The sequence below is a fragment of the Microchirus variegatus genome (assembly GCF_963457635.1).
Source record: "Microchirus variegatus genome assembly, chromosome: 4".
Lineage (NCBI taxonomy): Eukaryota > Metazoa > Chordata > Actinopteri > Pleuronectiformes > Soleidae > Microchirus > Microchirus variegatus.
In genome coordinates, this window is record NC_139805.1 from 56,612 (window position 1) to 74,813 (window position 18,202).

The following is an 18,202-nucleotide window of genomic DNA, read 5'->3' on the forward strand; positions in this document are numbered from 1 at the left end:
CGCACACGCACACACGCACACACACACGCACACACGCACGCACGCACGCACACACGCACACACGCACACACGCACACACGCACACACACACACACACACACACACACACACACACACGCGCACACTCACACACACACACACACACACACACACTTGTTTTTTTGGTCCAAAATTTTACATAAACGTCATCCTATACTATGTAGACCAAAATTTTAAAAAAATTTACCAACATTTTTTGGTCCAAAATTTGACAAAAACGTCATCCAAAAGTTGAAAACCATTTTGAATTTTTTTTTTGAGTATAGCATGTTATAGCAACATAAGAATGACCTCTCTTTGTTGGTTAAAAACCCTCACTGGTCCTCAGTATTCCGCAAGTACAAGAACACACACACACACGACATGACCATTCAGGTAATGGTACTGTTGGACATGTGTGTGCAACACGGAACTGATGGTTTGCTTAGTTTCCTTTGAGTATTACTGGCAGGAAACAGCAACGGTGAAAAGAAAGGGGACGGAATTATTTCATGAGATCATCGAGGTGAAACTGAAAATCAGGTGTCATCAATCAGGTGAACCAATCAGGGAGTGAATGCAGGTAACTGTGTTATTATAGCCAAACGTATCTGTTTTCCTCTGCAGTTTTCAAACTAAGCTGTGTTTTTAAACCTTTCTGATTAGGGGGCTGTAGAAATAACATTTTGAAAACAAACCATAGTGATAAGGATGTAGGGACAATGTCGAAAACGATTAAGGGACACTCACTCTCTCCCAGGGTCTTCTGAATGAGGTCATGCTTGGCCTCAAGTTTGGTGATCAGGTTCCTGCCTTCCAGGAACTCTTTCAGTTTCTACAACACACAAAGCCACTGGGGTCACAACATATGCCGATGATGCTCATAAATGCAGTGACGCTTTTATCAATTTGAAGAGACTATAATATATGCACATAATCTGCACTGACCGTGAAGTAGAACTGCTCCGTCTCCTGCTGATTGGCCCTTCGCTTGGCCAGGCTGGGTTTGCTTAGATAGGATTCACTGAAAGTTGACTTGACAGATTCCATGCTGTTGCTGTGGTGGAAGCACTCTGAGACATCATAGTCCTCTACTGTCACCATATCTTGGATAGTGGACAGAGTGGCCTCCATGGTTTTCTTCACCTGAAGGACAGTATCGAGAAGAAAAGTGGAAAAATAGAACCAGAGAAGCTGTGAGTAACACACACGGCAGCTAGGTGGAGTAAAAGGAGAAGATGCGGATGAAATCATATTTTTTGGAGGAAGCAGAAAGGTGTGTGACCTCTTCATTCTCGATCTTGAGTGTTGACAGACGGGACTGCAGCTGCTGACACCTCTGGAGAAGGTCGCCTTCCAGTGGCTGCTGTGCACACATCACTCCCATCTACAAACATGAAAAAAACACATTATAACAAGGATGTTTGCGCTCACTTTCATGCACTGTTAAATTGAGCAACAGTTGTAGCTGGTGGCTTGTTGACAGGCATGTTGAGCACCAATCCTAGTATTAAATTCTTTGAGATGGTAGAGCATAAACTTGGTTCCTTGTCAATCCAAATAATATACTTGCTTGGACTTGTTTTTCTTGCCGTTTCCTTCTCATGTTGTGTACTTGGCTTCTTCTTTTACTTCCAAACAAAATAATTACAATTTTGTAACGTCATGTAGAAAATACTGACAAAGCTAAACAAAAGCATCAGCGCTGTACCATGTCTCCCATGTGGGACTGGAAATCGAACCGAGCTGGGGGACAGAATACGTTGTTGTAGGTCTCCATAAGTTTCTGTTTGTCTCCATTGGGCTCCAGACTCTCTGCAGCTCCATCCAAAGTCTCCAGGCCGGTGTGTTTGGACGTCTCTACGTTCTGCTCTGCAGATAAGTAGGTCCTTAGGGCTCGATGCAGGCTGGCGTGGTAGCCCAGGTCACAGCACTGGAACACACACACACAACCACATATGAATACATGGCAAGACACATTGAAAAGGAATGAGGGAGGAAAGTTAATGCATTAAAGTCCACTCCTGACACCCAACCAGTGATAACTGTTAAATGTAAATCAGTGAAGTCATTATGCCATGTTGAGCTGTACATTCTGTGCTATAGTAATCACTTTAATAACTGTAAAAAAAATGGTGCACTACAGGTTTCATCAACATCTTCACAACAGTGTTTGAGGTGACACATCCTTCTTGTGAAACTCTCAAAAGCAGGAGAGAAAATAACCAACCCTTATTCATCACGAGAGACATTGAAGCTAATGTGAAAAGACTGGATGAGGGGCCACCACTGGCTTAAACTCAGGGACACAAATATTGGGCCAATTCCAATTCCTATCTTAACCCTCAATCTTAACCCTCAAGCTCAACCCTTAATCTTAACTGGCCCTCAAAAGGGTTATTTTGTCACTTAGAAATGGGACACCCCTTAAATGCAGATACGTCTTCAGACTGTAGGGGGCAGAATAACAGGAAAGCTGCGTCCAGTCTGTCAACTCCAAAAAAGAAGAAGAACACATTTACGTCACGATTATTTATTACGATCCGTTTGTCAGTCAAGTTATTAGGTTGTCAGTTAGTTATAAGATGATACTCATACAAATATTCAGCTGACAGTTACCACACACCAGGACCTATTGAAAAGTAAACCATAGCAAACGATCGCGTGTGCGCACCGGCCGGCTATTGACAAAAGATCGTAAAATAAAAATAAATATTACGCAACAATGACGTCAGTAATCCATAATATGGGCCTAAACTAAGACAATACAATGGCAGTACAATACAGACAGTTTCAATTTGTTGTTAGATTATTAACAGTCCTCCTTGTGTCCACTAGATGGCAACTTGATAAACAAATATTATTTACATGAATCTAATGTATGATGTAAAACAGCTAAACAGGACACAGGATGTGTCCAGTAACCACATAAAGACAGGGGCAGCATATTAAGTCAAGTATTTATTAACTGACCAAGGATCAAGAGCTTTCACAACCTTTACCAGATACATACAACAAACATACATGACAAGATAGTGCAGTCAAATTATTCATTAAGTGTAAAGGAAAGTGCAGAATTTGATCTTAAGATGTGTTGCTAAATGCATCTTACAATACTCAACAATACAATACACAAAACAATCCGATTGTCTGATTTGCGTGAAGTTTAAACCTGCAGCAAACCCTTAGCAGAGCAATACAAACATCAACAATGTTAGCAAACAAGCTAACGAACGTAGCTTCAAATGACTGCTGTCCACTGCTACAAGCCATAAACAGCTAACACATGAAAGCGTGAACTCTGTGGCACTGGTCAAACTACGTGTACTTATCCGTTTGTGCTGGGACCGATTAAACGAGGACAATCCTCCGTGTAGAGTCAGAGTCAGAGCCGCGAGCAGAGAGACGAACAACTTATCGAGAGACGTGAAGTGAAGAGAAGTTATCCCCTCCTCTCTTTGCTCAATTTACATATGATGCAAGCACGTCAAGCAAATCCTCATTAAAAATGCATTGGAGGGAATGTTTTTCGAAAAAAACTTTTTTAACACGACAGTCAAAGGGAGAATTTTCGGGCGATTCTCCACGTCAGTCAAATCGCCCCAGAAGTGCGCTCTGCTCTTCAGAGCTCTGCACTTTATTGCGACTGTACTCCATCGTCGTCATAAAGATCATTATTTTTATGTGGGGATAAAACACGTAGAAAAATGATCCAGTCTGCTTTAGATATGAAATGACCGCTTGGAGACGCAGAGGAGCAACGAACAGCGCAGGAGAGGGAGAAGAGAACAGCGCAGGGGCGGTGCGCAGAAATAAAAGGGCCATTTGTCTGCACCAGATGAGGCAGATGAGGGGGCACTACCACTTTTATATTTATGTTGCTTTATTTTACTTTTAAATGTAACCATTGCATGGCTTGTTTTAAGATTCACTGGTCGATTACTTAATTAATATTTAACTTAAGTGAAAAACATTTATATTATTTATTTAATTTCAAGAGTGTCTTTTTGTAAGACTTTATATTTGGTGTTTAAGTATTGTTAATAAATGTCTTACAATAACACATAATAGTCATAATTAAAAAGTTTCCTGTGAACTTTAAAATGGGGGCCGCCGGTGGGCCCGAGAGGTACCACCGGGCTTAGCAGGTTTTCTGGGGGAAACCCTGTCACCCATTAGCTCCTCCCACAGAGAAACAAAGTGTGTTTATACTCACATCAATGATGTCGGCGAGGTCATGGATGTAATATTTGAATGCGCAGCTGTTGGTGGCCTCCAAAGCAAGCAGGTACTCATTCCTGGCCTTTATGGCTTTTAGCCTGTTCTCCGTGTACTTGGCTTGTCTCTGACAAAGACAGATAGAGAATGGGATTGAAAAGGAGAGAAGTTAAGAAAACGGTCAAGAATAAATGAAGCAAGGTAATGGCAGGAAGAGAGAGGAAAGGAGAGGAAGGTGTAGGTGTTTGTATTTGTATTGATTAGGGATAATAAACCATGTGGAACCATGTAGCTGTGACAGGCTCCAGCTGCAGTGGACAAGGTTAGCAATAAGACAGTCCTGCATTCATTAAATCATTCATGAGACCCACACATAAGTCATTGTGGAGCGCTCACAAACACTCTTACTCTGAAAAAGATGGAGAAATAGCTAAAGAAGAAATGAACATGAAATAATAGTTAAATAAAAACAGATAAGAAAAAAACAAATCTTATGGTGCTTTTCCATTATACATTCGAGCACTACTCGGCTCTCCTCTACTCTGCTTTTATGCTTTTCCATTAGGGATAGTAGGGATAGGAACCTGGTGTTCTTTTTATTACCGCAGTACTGCAATGCAACATTACAAATACCAAGTGCCATAAAAAAAAAGGAAAAAAAAGAAAGAAGAAGCAGCTTGCAGCTTTTCTCTCGTTACCCTCCATTTCCCTTCTCCAGGCACTGCTCACCTTCTCCTTCATCTTCTCGATTTTTTTGACACTGGATCGTCGGACAGGCTTTTCGTCAGCCCTGATGTTGGCCAAGGTGTCGGGGGAGCGTGGTGTCTGACGGTCGTCCTGTCGGCCAGAGCGTCCCATCTGCTTCTCCTCTTGCTTCTCTGCCTCCTTCAGCTTGGATTCTGCATTGATGCTGTCTGTGTTGTACATGTGGTACGTCTTCATCACCTGGGAACCAGATTAGATTTTCAGATGATGTAGGTGTGCACAAGCGTAAATGTGTGTATTCCCAGTGCTACAATGTAGAAGAACGCCAGCTGACGTCACAAAGGGATGGAGACGCAGAGAGACATTTTGGACAGTACTGGCAATATTTAAATCAAAGAGTGACACACACAAAACCTTCTCAACTGGTGGTATGACTTGAACATGAGCACATGAAACAAGTGTGTGTGCAGTGCCAGCCTTATTCTGATGACCGCCACCAGTGCCATCATTACATTACTCTGAACACAACAGTCAGAAACTCTATGTATGTGAGAATGTGGACGTCACTCAAACCAGATCTATTTCTATCTCTTCCTACGCACTATAATTACAGCTTGAGACCTGTGTTTATGGGCTTGCAGAGCTGTGGCTATAGGGTAGCTTGCGGCTCACAGCCATGATGTAGTAGGAAACTTCGCACAAACACACACATGCATACCCTCACACACTCACACACACACATTCACCACAATCCAGCCCCCCATCCTGCTCCAATCTGTGGGTGCACACATACACAATGAAACACAGACCGACACAGTGCTCTAAGTGTCTTGGTTCTTTGGCAGTGCCACAGCATGGACATGTGTAACCAGATGGTAGGGTGCCCCAGACAGTGTGATAAAACCAAAACAGAGTAGCAACATTTAGATCAGATTGTCCAACTAGCCTACACTGTTGGGGGCCGACAGCAAGGAGTATATCCGCAAACTTGTCCAATCCTCAACTTTCCAATATACCCAAAGTATACGCACTCACACCTGCCACTAACTGTTTTAATTAATTATGAATAAATTCAACAAAATAACTGTTAAATATTATGATATAATGCTGACTACACTTTATACATGTTCAAAGTATCCATATAAACTCCATATTGAACACAGAATACCTGAACTCATACATTCTAGTTTTTAATAAAACTAGTTAACCTATTATACCTTGTTAAATATTATGAATATTAAAATGCTAACCACACCTGACATATCTTCAAAGTGTCCAAATGTCATGAAAAAGCAAACACTATGTTTATTACATTTCATGAAAAAACATACAATATGTTCAAACTTTCCATTCAATGCATTAATAAAGAAATGGAGGCTTAACTATTTTTTATATGATAATTAATACATTTATATTATAATGTAATAAATATTATGAATAAGTGCTAAATAAACCCATGATATCCTCAATGTGTCCAAATGAGCTAAATAATAAAGAAAAAATACCTTAAATATTTTTTCTGTGTTCACTAATAAGTTAACCAGTTAACTTATTATGTAACTATTACCAATCATAGCCAAAGTAATAATGATTGTACTTGTAGATAGTTGTAACATGAATCATTGTACAACATTTGAAGGCAATATCTCCATCAGTCTGGAAGATAAAGCCCAAAATGTGTTTTTAGCATAATAAATTAATTAATTTGCTAATTAATAATAAAGCTACAAAGATAGGGATAATTCTCAGGTGGTATGTGATGCCCATGAACAATTTGAAGCCAATACCTGCAATACTTTGGAAGATACAGGCCAAAATATGGTTTTTATATCATTAATTCATTAATTAACTAATTAATAATAATGGTAGACAGCTCAAAATCAATAGGGATCATCTACAGGGGGTATGTGACCCATAAAAAAAATAAGAACATTTAATCTCAAACGCCTTTACAGTTATCGCGTTAACGGCTAAAATCTGCGGACGCGGACGACGACCGATTCAATGCCACGTAGAGCGTTGTTATTGACTGGTATTGCTAATGAAGGCTAACAACGGCTAGCTTTAAATATGTTTGCGTTGTCTACTTCTCAACTGGAACCATTTTCGATGCTAATAGGATGCTTCATAGGCAGTGGTGCTTTAAATACCAATGATAGTGACCATGCTAACGCCCTCACATTGACAATGCTAGCATACTGATGGTGAGAAGATCTTGTTTTGACTGGGATTTAAAGGTACAGTGCGTGGATGTGTGTTATTGGTGAAGTAGCATGTTGCAGCTGAATATCACCACACCTGACCTCTCCCTTCTCCAAGTGTGTTGGAGAATGTAGTCTTCATTCATTCAAAAATTATTAAATGTGTCCTTTGTGGGCTATTGTAAAAACATGGGGTTCCAAAATGGCAGCCTTCATAGAGCTGACCTACCTCCTGATATCATTTTGAAATCTGAGGTAATGGAAAACAACAATCAGGTGATTGTACACCTTTTTTTAATCTTAAATTTCTGCTTAAGGAAAATAATTACACACCATTTTCACCCACTGGACCTTTAAGAAACTGCTGGGGTGATTACAGTGTCATTTGATTTTCAGATAATTCACCAGACTAAAACAGCTTAAAACTTAAAGTTCCTACACATTTTCCATTTCAAAATTCCATACTTTTCCAGAACTAAATTTCCAGACTACTCTTTTTTTAGTCAATATTAAACACCTGAATAACAATTGTTAGATGCTTATTATTTAAATAAATGGTTTTAAAATCCTTCACTCATTTTTCATGAAGCCAGCCGTAGAAAAACTTGCATCGACCCATGACACTGTCGCGGTCAACAATCGGTGGCTGGCTCGACGACACGCATGGAAAATAATAAATAAATGAGAATCGCAGTCAGTAACCATGGTAACCCATGGTAACCCGACACCCTTCTACAGCCAACTTGATTAGTTTCATATCATCTACAAGTAGGCTATGTTGCGTTAGTAGCTTGTTTTGTATATAATTGTAGAAAGTGAGATAATAGTCTGGAAACAACACAAACATTTTTCCATACCTTTTCCCCCTTGTCCATACTTATCCAGACCTGGAAATTACTCAAATTAAATTCCATACTTTTCCATACTTTTCCATGCTGCGTAGGAACTAATAATTTAAATTACTTGATATCCATGTTGGGTTGCCAAATTCTGTGAATTTTCGAAAGTGGAAACTTTCCATAGGAATCAACTGGAATAAACTGGACATTTTCAAATTTGAAGGTTGGAAACTTAAATACCATTGGGAAATAATATATTGTAGCACAAAATATTAATGTATTTCCTCCATCACATGCGAAGAAACATCAATAAATATGAATTAGTGAACTAGTTAGGTGATAAACCAGATGCTAAAATAGAAGGTTTTGTGTAACCATACAAAAAATTATACAGCAGTTGTGAAATATTTTGAATACCACGTAGACCATCCAATGTGTGGAGGCTTTTCACACCAGCTAATGTTTATGGGAAGTTTTTTTTTTGTTGTGTTTATGCATAAATACATAAAGAATGCCACAAAAATGCAGCAGCATGTTGCCAAGTGCCAAAATGTTCAAAACATGCAGTTAGGCATTGATAAAATTCTAGTTCTTCCAAAAATATTCAGCATGATGTTATTTTTTCCCGCAAAATGTTTATATTTGTTTATGACACCGTTTCTTTAAATTATCCAAAATGTCCAGTTGATTCGCTTTCATTTCCATAAATTCCCTTAATTGGCATGGAGTTTCTAACATGGAATAAACCCTGAACTACAGTTCCCATGGGAAATTTACCAGGAATTTCTCTCCCCTTTGCAACACCATATCATGTTTGTGTCCTTCATGTTTTGTGTCGATCACAGCAATCGCAACACACAATGATGGCCTCACATATTGTCAGTGTGATGGTGTCTCTTACCGTGTAAAGCTCATTGAGAACTTTCATCAGGTCCTCCTGCAGCTGTACGCCAACTTCTTTGCTCTAGAAAGAGAGATAAAGAGAAAAGACATTAATATGAAGAAAGACCTCCAAACTCTCAGTACTCAGTGTCATCACTCGCAGCGTTAACCTGCTTTTCATCAACTGGCTCTTCATCTCTCTTATCTCAACTAATGGTATATATATAATCAGCTATGTGGTCAACCAAGAAACACCTCATCAGTCACGACCAGAGCATCTCACTAAACAGTTTCTAGTTCAGATGAACACTCGAGGAATAAGCAGACTTGATAGATGTGGAGTTAGAAGAGGAAGCTACAGATATTGATCGCTGCATGATTGAGCGGCGAGTGGGAGCGAGCGAGACCAGAGGAGGCAAGAGGGAGGAAGAGGCAAAGATAGGTCAAAGATACACAAGATGAAAAAGATACAAAGTGGAGGGAGACAGGGAGTTAAAGCGGAACTATGCAGGATGTTTAAGGAGCTTTAGAGTCATTGTGATGGTTAAATCGCTTGCTTTGGGGAGATTGGAGGCTCCTACGACTGTCTGTTAGCAGAAAACCAGCCTTACAAGATCAGACCCAAAGTCTGATGTCTGTTGACATCAAAAACTCTTCAAGGACTTTCCACCAGAAATTCCCTCAAATTTAGGGGCCGAATGTGCTGACACAGCTGAAGATGGGAGAGTCAGTCTTTTATATGCATTTCCCAGGTATAACATCATTTTCTTGCTTCTTGCTTAATGTTACTTGCTCATTTTTCTGCATGGAATCTCACATAAACGGTGGAGAGAGACAGTGGACAGTGTCCAGATCACCGCTAGTAATTATGACTCGATGTTTGTCCTGCATTAGTCTAGTCCATTGGTTCTCAAAGTGCAGCCCAGGGGCCAATGGTGGCCCGCAGAAACATTTCTGTCGGCCCCGCAATGAATTACAGTTGATGGTTTTGATCCAGGAGCTACTAAGCTTGTTAAATGTTTATTGGACATGACTGGATACAGACCAATAAGTGTAAACAAAAATACTGGGTATTTACCTGGTTTCTATATGTTGAAATTTAGTATATTATTGGGTTATAAGCTGGTAATAAGCAGGTAGCTACAGCCCCCAATTACTAGCTATTTACCAAGTAAATATAAGGTAACAGAAATGTGTTACTTGGTATTAACCTGTAATTAGAAGGTAAGAACAATGGCCAAAATACTGGGTAATTACCCAGTAAATTATTAAGCGTTATTATATTAATGCTTAAATTACATTATATTAGCGCTTATATTACTTAACGCTTAACTGTAGAACTGCAATCTGGTCATTAAAGTTATTACAAATGGGATTCTTTCTTTCTGTTTCTTTTTTTTTTTTCCTTTGGCGACTCTCAGTGCAATGTTGGGTTCCTAAATTGGCCTCAGGTATGAAAACTTTGAGAACCCCTGGTCTAGTCTATGTACATCAAGCAATGCAGGGCATGAAAGAGTAGATGGCGTCGAAACAAACAAGGGCACATCTGCGGCACAAGACATTTGCCTAAATTTCAAGGGCATTGAACTTCACAAACTTTCAAGCTCTGAAAAAAAAAAGGCTAAACAATTTTTAGAAAAGTGTGGAATGTCAGAGGTGTTTATTAATTAGGATTTAATTAACAAATTCAACTGAGAGAGAAAAATAATCCTAAGAGAGACCATGGATTTCCATCACCCCAGCTTGTGTTGTGTGGAGAAACAAATAAAACCTGCCATGTCAGGGTTTATCTACCCTTCACCAACTGATACATGACCTTCATCTGGATGATGGAGGCTCAGAGCTTATTTGTGGAAATGAAGGAGGAGAGACAGAAAAAGCAAGAGTCAACAAATGCAGAGCGAGAGAGTGAGAAAGAAAAGGTTTTGCCAGCACATGTTGTGAGCATCTGTTTTCTCTGGAGAAGGGCACAGTGAGGTGTGGATTACAGCAGGGTGTCAGGGGTGAAATGGTGAAAAAAAGAAGGATAAAAGGATCAGAAAAAGGTTGGAGGGGGGTTTATGGAGAGAAGGAAACAGAAATCATTATGATGACTTTATGTGTGAGAATTACAGAGAACATGAGGGAGGAGGAAGTGACATGAGGGGAGAGATTTAGGGCACTGCAGCAGATGAAAGCAGGCTTTAGCACCTTTACTCTTTAAAGTGCTTCAGGAAACTCATATCAAGTGACAACCTGCCGACATACAGGCAACCAAAAAGCAATCAGCCGTGGCCGAGTCCTCCTATCTATCAACTGTGGATCTTGACCTCTGGACTTTCCATTTTGCCTCTGGTCGTCGAGTCGAACACCGTGTCTGTAGTTCAGCTCGAGATCATTTACTCATTAATACAGTCACATTCTTCAGAGATCTCTCTCTGTAAATGACAAAAATAACACACCAGCAGTATCATAACATTCTGGGATTTTTTTTAAATCCCAAATGAACAATAATCCCATTAGCAGTGGTTTGATGGTCTGCCAGTTTTTATCACTGGTGCATGAAATGTGACATCACAATAAATACAATGAGAAGGACAAGAAGAAACATTGATCTCTGTGACATTGTTAAAATCATTCAAACTCAAATCCAAGTGAGTGATTTTAAATGACTAAGTTAAAAGTAGGGTTTGTTCAAAACTAGAGCTGCAACAAAAGATTATTTTCATAATTAATTAATCTGTGGACTATTTCTTTGATTAATCTGATAATTGTGTCTGTACAATGTACAATTTTTATTTATTTACTTTTTAATACTACTAATACTCACATTAAGATAAGATGCAAAATCAGAAAGTTTGTTTTAATTATTGAAATAAACACTAAAACCAATAATTGGTTATCAAAATAGCTGATGCTTAATTTAATAGTGGATTAATAGTTGCAGCCTACTAAAATCAGTAGATATTTTATATTAGAGTAAACATTACCAGTGTAATCTAAGCCTCATTCTCATCTTCAAACCTGACCAAAGCTGTAAGAACTCGCCCTGCAAAGATGTTCTACAAGGTGAACTAAAAATGATGCATGGAAAACATGAATCCCCTATTCAGAGAACTCACTTTGTAAACCTACACTTAGGTATGTGAACACATGTGGGTTCCAAGTTATCAGAAAGGATTCATTGAACATTTCTGTTGATACCATCTTTCCCATTATAGTTTTGATTTGGCGGTGGAGAGACCTTTCTTTAATTTGAAATTAGAATATGAAACGCCACTAACATGCTGCATGTTCTATGATCTGTGCACATAAATCAAATCAAACGTGGGGAAAACCAATCATGCATAAGAATATATAGTTAATATTTTTGATGGTGTCATGTGGTAATGTCTTTAGTAAGTACTTCTACATATTTTCCCCCAACATTTTCAGCGAGTTCAATTGGTTTAAGACATTGGTTCTCAAAGTGCGGCCCGGGGCCAATGGCGGCCCACAGAAACATTTCTGGTGGCCCCGCAGTGAATTACAGTCGATAGTTTTAATCCAGGAGCGACTAAGCTTGTTAAATGTTTATTGGACATTACTGGCTACAGACCAATAAGTGTAAACAAAAATACTGGGTATTTACCTGGTTTCTATATGGTGAATTTTAGTGTATTATTGTGTTATAAGCTGGTAATAAGCAGGTAGCTACAGTCCCCAAATACTAGTTATTTACCCAGTAAATATATGGTAACAGAAATGTGTTACTTGGTATTAATCTGCAATTAGAAAGTAAGAACAATGGCCAAAATAATTAATAATAATAATAATAATAATAATAATTACCCAGTAAATTATAAAGCGTTATTATATTAATGCTTAAATTACTTAACGCTAAACTGTAGAACTGCAATCGGGTCATTAAAATTATTACAAATGGGATTTCTTTCTGTTTTTTTTCCTTTTTTTTTCCTTTGGCGGCCCTCAGTCCAATGTTGGGTTCCTAAATTGGCCCTCAGGTATCAAAACTTTGAGAACCCCTGGTTTAAGATGTGTTGAATGTCACAGAGTTCCCATTTCTCCATACATTTTCAAGGTTTTTCCTTTAATTTGTCAAGTATTGATAAACCAGAACTCAGTCCCTACCTATCTTCCTGTTCCAATTCTCTAAACACTTTATTTTTCTGCTCTTCGACCACATTACCTTCGTCTCATCTCTGTTTTCCTCCCACTAAAGCAAGGCTAAGATCAGAGGAGACAGGACTCAGACTACTGTATGAACAGATGGCATAAACTCTCCTGGCCTGAGTTTCAGCTGACTTGCTGTCAGTCAATAAATCAGCCCGGACAGAAAACAGATGCCGCAATAAAGAATGGACAAGATAAAAAAAACATGACACGGATTATAGTATATCACAGACTGTAGCTGCTGTTCCTTCAATCTTTGAAGCTTGGTCAAGGAGGAGCAGCAACTACCAAGTTGTACATTTTCAAAGGCACAACCACCACCTCCACCGCCTCACATGATAAAGACTCCACACACTGTTGGAACAACTAATCTCACTGAAGTCCAGCTGTGGGTGTGTGTGTGTGTTCGCTTGCCTTCTTGAAGAGGCGTCCCGAGTCCTCGCTGATCTGTGCAAATCGAGGAATGATGTTGTTGAGGTAGAGGTCGGACAGAGTGGCGCGGTCGCGGCTCTCCCTCTTCACCTGGAGCAGCAACAGGTTCCAGCAATTCACCGGAGACAGAATACTCTGCTCCTTCCTTCAAAACACACAGAGAGAGAGACAAAGAATCTGAAAAAAGACCTCCTCGCAAATGTTCAGATAAATCACGAGCATTAAGTCTCTTTCATCTTCGTAATTTGCCTTTTCATGGCGCTGATTGATGCGCACGCACACGTGTAAAATGTTGAGATGTGGAGACAAGCATGCTGTTAAAAAAATGCACTGTTAATTATAGTATGTTCTTAAAGATCAGACAAGTCTTTGGTTAAACAGACAGGGAGGAGTGAGCGGGCAGATTTATGCCTCAAAACTGTCACGCTCTCGCTAACACACACACACACACACACACACACCCACACACACACACACACACACACACACACACACACACACACACACACACACACACACACACACACACACACACACACACACACACACACACACACTCAAAGACATAATGCATTCCCTAACCCCTTACCCTAACCATCACAGCTAAATGTCTTAACCCAACACTAACCCTAAAACCAGGTCTTAACCCCCAAAAGACTCTTCTAAGGGGTTACAGAATGTAAAGACCACCCAAAATGTCCTCCCTTTTCCAAATGTCTTCACTCCCTAAAATTTTTGGTCCTCAACAAAGCTACTGATACGAGAACACACACTCACACACAGGCCAGCTTAGACAGGGGATTCAGCCAGGGTACAAAACCCAGCAGGAGGAGGGAAGACAGTACAGCTGTCACAGAAAATGACTTCGGGGCAGAAAAAAGAGAGAGAGAGAACATAAAATGTCTCTTTGTAATTGATTTAATTGTTCCACAGTGCTTAAAAGCAAAAAAATTGAGGGTTTTTACCCTGATTGAACAACTTCAGAGTCGCTGTAATGGTTAAATGGCCTGTTGCGGGGAGATTGGGGGCTGTCTGTTAGTGGAAAACCAGCCTCGCAAGATCAGAGCCACCGAACCGAGGTGTTCTCAGAATCAGGAGATCTCCAGAAGCGAGGAAGACGACTGTTTGAGTGAGCGAGGGGCGACAAGCGTGTCATCGGACCTTTTTTTTTTTTGAACGGTGAGAATTGAAATGATTGATGGATGGATAGATGTGATACGGTGGTGTCCCTCTAGGGGGAGCTCCGTTGAGAAAAAGGCAAAAAAGGATGACAACACTTACAAAGTTCCACTTTAATTGTCTTTTGTTTAGTAGCCCCCTTAAAGCCACATGCAAGACTCCCATCGCCTTGTTTATGTGACAGTGTGCGTGTGTGTGTGTGCACACTACAGTACGTGTGCCTGTGTGTATTTGTGTACAGCGCGTGTTATGGATGAACCATGGATGATCTTGTGGCTAAAATTGATTATGCCGGAGTGTAAATGGATGAAAAGCCTTTAAGAGCAGCTTTAACTGGATAAAGAGCTGCAGGGCATTACACACACACAAACACACACACACACACACACACACACACAGATGAGGGTAAGGGAAAGTAGAGTACTGACCCTATCATAAACAAGGTCACAAGATAGAGAGAGAAAGTCTGTGTTTTCAGGAGTAAATCGATTGGGAAAGTTGTTTGTACATATGCATTTGTGTACATGTGTTAGAGACCAATTTTACACTTAAAGCTACTTATGACATGTACAATTGGGGACAAAACTCGACAATTGCGGAATAAGCTGATTTCCATGTCAGTTAGGGGCCTGAGTTAAGGGGAAGGTTAATAGTCAATTTGAAGGTTAGGATCTGATGAGATGAGTCACACGCATGTGATTTATAAGCATTGAAAAATTCCGGGAATTTAAAATGGGAATTTTCTTTTTTAAACATGGGTGTCATCAGGAACATAATGTAGCATAATAATAATGTGACTAAAACAATCACATTTAATGCAAATACGTGAATATCAATGCTTTACCTCAATCCAGGTACATAGCACACTGCTTACTGCAGGGCTACTGAGGCCACACCCCCTACATGCACTGTGCATTCATCGATCACATGACATCACAGATGATAACTAGAAACCATTAATTTCCAGTTAATTCTCTTACATCACTCCAAAATAACTAAACTAAAGTTCCCCTGAAAAGTGTCTGAATTTTCCGCCACTTTGCAGCCACAGTGACTCGCTGGTACAGGCTGTGACAGGTCAGCTGACTGACTGCAACTAAAGCAACAAATTGAAACAATAGAACTCCCTACATGTTGTAAGTAAAAGTAGAGAAATAATCACGTGGACACACGTGTTTGTGTCAATTTCAACTGCAACTTCTCTGTTTTCCGGTGCGCCCGTCTTCGCTGTTTGCACAACACTTTCTTCTATCACAACAGGGCCACAGTTCCTCTATCTGCTCAAATGGCCTGCAGCTCTGCTTCCATGTGACATGTCACCCTCAGGTCCACCACTGGTGGTCACCATGGTGACGGCACTAAAACACTGGCTGGAAGTCTCTCTGACCTTCAGCTATCACAAGATAAACATTGACATGCCATTGGCCCTTCTGAGGGTATATGGTGAGTACTATTCCTGCTAAATGGTCATTGACATTCAGGATCAAACTACACAGCATTAATCGGGGAATGGCTGTTGGCAATTTTGCACAACAAAGGCCGAACCAGCAGAAACACTTCTTTGAATAATGAGTACAGGTTCAATAATAATGATTTAAAGCTCACATAGTGGTCCTGTTGCACATATATGTTAGTTATGGAGGTCTTCTTACATACATGAACTTGTTTTTATGGTCAAAAACCTCCTAGTTGCTGTAATGCTGTCCTAATGCTGTACATAAATCTCTCACCCAGAAGACAGAGTCTTGTGATTGGCCAGTACCCGGAAGTGACATAATCATAACAACGGGTAAACGGACATTACTATGGGGTATATGGAGCGGGGGTTGTGACGACGGTGCATGACAATAGGTGATAAGTGGCGACAGTATGGCTGTGGATAGTAAGTTAGATCGACACTCCCCTGGAAGCAGTGGATGTGTGTTTACCTGGGTCTCATTCACATGTAAATGACCAGACACAAAACCGAGCGTTCTGAAAAAGGCTGTTTTGGCAGAGTTATTTAACTGCTATTGTGCTTCATCCTTATGATATTTTGACTAAAGCATGTGACAGACATGTTCATTAGGGCATCAGGACCTAGTTTAACTTGGGTTAATAGGGTATAATATGGGACCTTTAATTTGGGAATAACCAACCCTTAATTTGGGAATTAACATATTTTGGACTGAGGGTAAACAAAAATACAGGATCCGCTTTTCACCAGTGTGTAAGTGTGACTTTTTGTATTTGTGTATATGAAAGCCCCACAAACAATATAGGGACTCAATAAAAACAGACACACAAAGAGCAGTTTTAAGATATTTGTGGTCATATGATCCCCCCAAAAAACCCACATCCACAGTGAAATAATGTACAGATGTGGCCGAGGGTTGTGTAACTGGCTCCATCACAGCAACAGTGAAACTGCACGGATATTTAACATAAGAGGGTTGGACTGAATCTGTGAGCAACTTGTGAGGCCTTTCTTCATGTGACCTATCGGGGCCGTCAGCCTCAGGACACACACACACACACACACGCACAATATGGTTAAACAGTGTAACCCCCACCATCACCACTGCTGTATGCAGTCTGCCAAATAGCAGGAATACCAGGAGTCTCTACGGGATCAGCACACTGCAGGCACCGCTCACACTCACCATCAACGCCTGTCTGTGTGGGGAAACAGCCACAGGGTCAAACACACACACCTACATTCAGAGAACACACACACACAAATATACACACACATAACCCAGAAAAATTGTTGAAATTCCGGTGTGGCACCCGGACTGAGCAGCAGCAGATGCAGTGGTGGTGGTGGTGGTGGTGGTGGTGGGGGGGGGGGCTAAATACACAGATGTTGGAAGGAGAGAAAAGCAAAAGCAAAAAGAAAGTGTTCGAAGAGCAGAGACAGAGGGCAAAAAAATGGGGTTGAAGGGTTCGTGGATGAGTGAATCTCAGTCCTGCTGCTTTATGACGACTTCATACAGAGAGACTTTCTGCAGCAGCTGCAGAAGCTGAACTGTTTAACCACACATTTTATCATGTGTCCTTTGCTCCACCTTCTCATCTGCTGCTCTTCCCTCCCCCAACATGCAACAGAGGGACACACACTCCTCAACTGCCTCAGTATTGATCGAAGCTGGAGGGTGTGTGTGTGTGTGTGTGTGTGTGTGTGTGTGTGTGTGTGTGTGTGTGTGTGTGTGTGTGAGAGAGAGAGAGAGAGATAGATGTGTGTGCATAGGGGTATGTCCTCTTGGCTGGAATTGGGTTTCGTTTGGAGGACCTATTGATTCCTTCTAGGCTGTGTGTGTGTGTACTTGTATTTGTTACCTCTTTAGGACCCTCTCTGGCATAAACACTGACCTTGTCAGGAGAAGGAGTCCCCATGGAGACCAAAACCTGGTCCAAAGGAGACAGAACCTCCTTTTCTGAAGTTTTATGGCTTTAAGTTGTGGTTAAGGTTATGGTATGTTATAATAAAGGTTAAGGAATAAGATTTGTTTAGGCTGTCCAAATGAAAGGAAATCAGCCGTTGTTTCGAAAAAGAATAGCAGCACGAATCTGAGTGTGTTCTTTTTAGGGCTGAAA

General features: G+C 40.4%; 1 protein-coding gene across 1 annotated transcript in view; it reads right to left on the minus strand.

Annotated features, from left to right (window-relative positions):
* Nucleotides 1-18,202, minus strand: part of srgap2 (SLIT-ROBO Rho GTPase activating protein 2) — a 71,305-nt gene that overhangs the window by 13,278 nt on the left and 39,825 nt on the right. The window contains exons 3-10 of the mRNA XM_083887925.1: nt 13,430-13,592; nt 8,883-8,945; nt 4,966-5,181; nt 4,235-4,363; nt 1,730-1,951; nt 1,304-1,405; nt 967-1,164; nt 769-853 (exon numbers count right to left, since the gene is read on the minus strand). Coding sequence (XP_083744051.1) covers nt 769-853; nt 967-1,164; nt 1,304-1,405; nt 1,730-1,951; nt 4,235-4,363; nt 4,966-5,181; nt 8,883-8,945; nt 13,430-13,592 — 1,178 coding nt within the window. The remainder of the gene's footprint in view (nt 1-768; nt 854-966; nt 1,165-1,303; nt 1,406-1,729; nt 1,952-4,234; nt 4,364-4,965; nt 5,182-8,882; nt 8,946-13,429; nt 13,593-18,202) is intronic.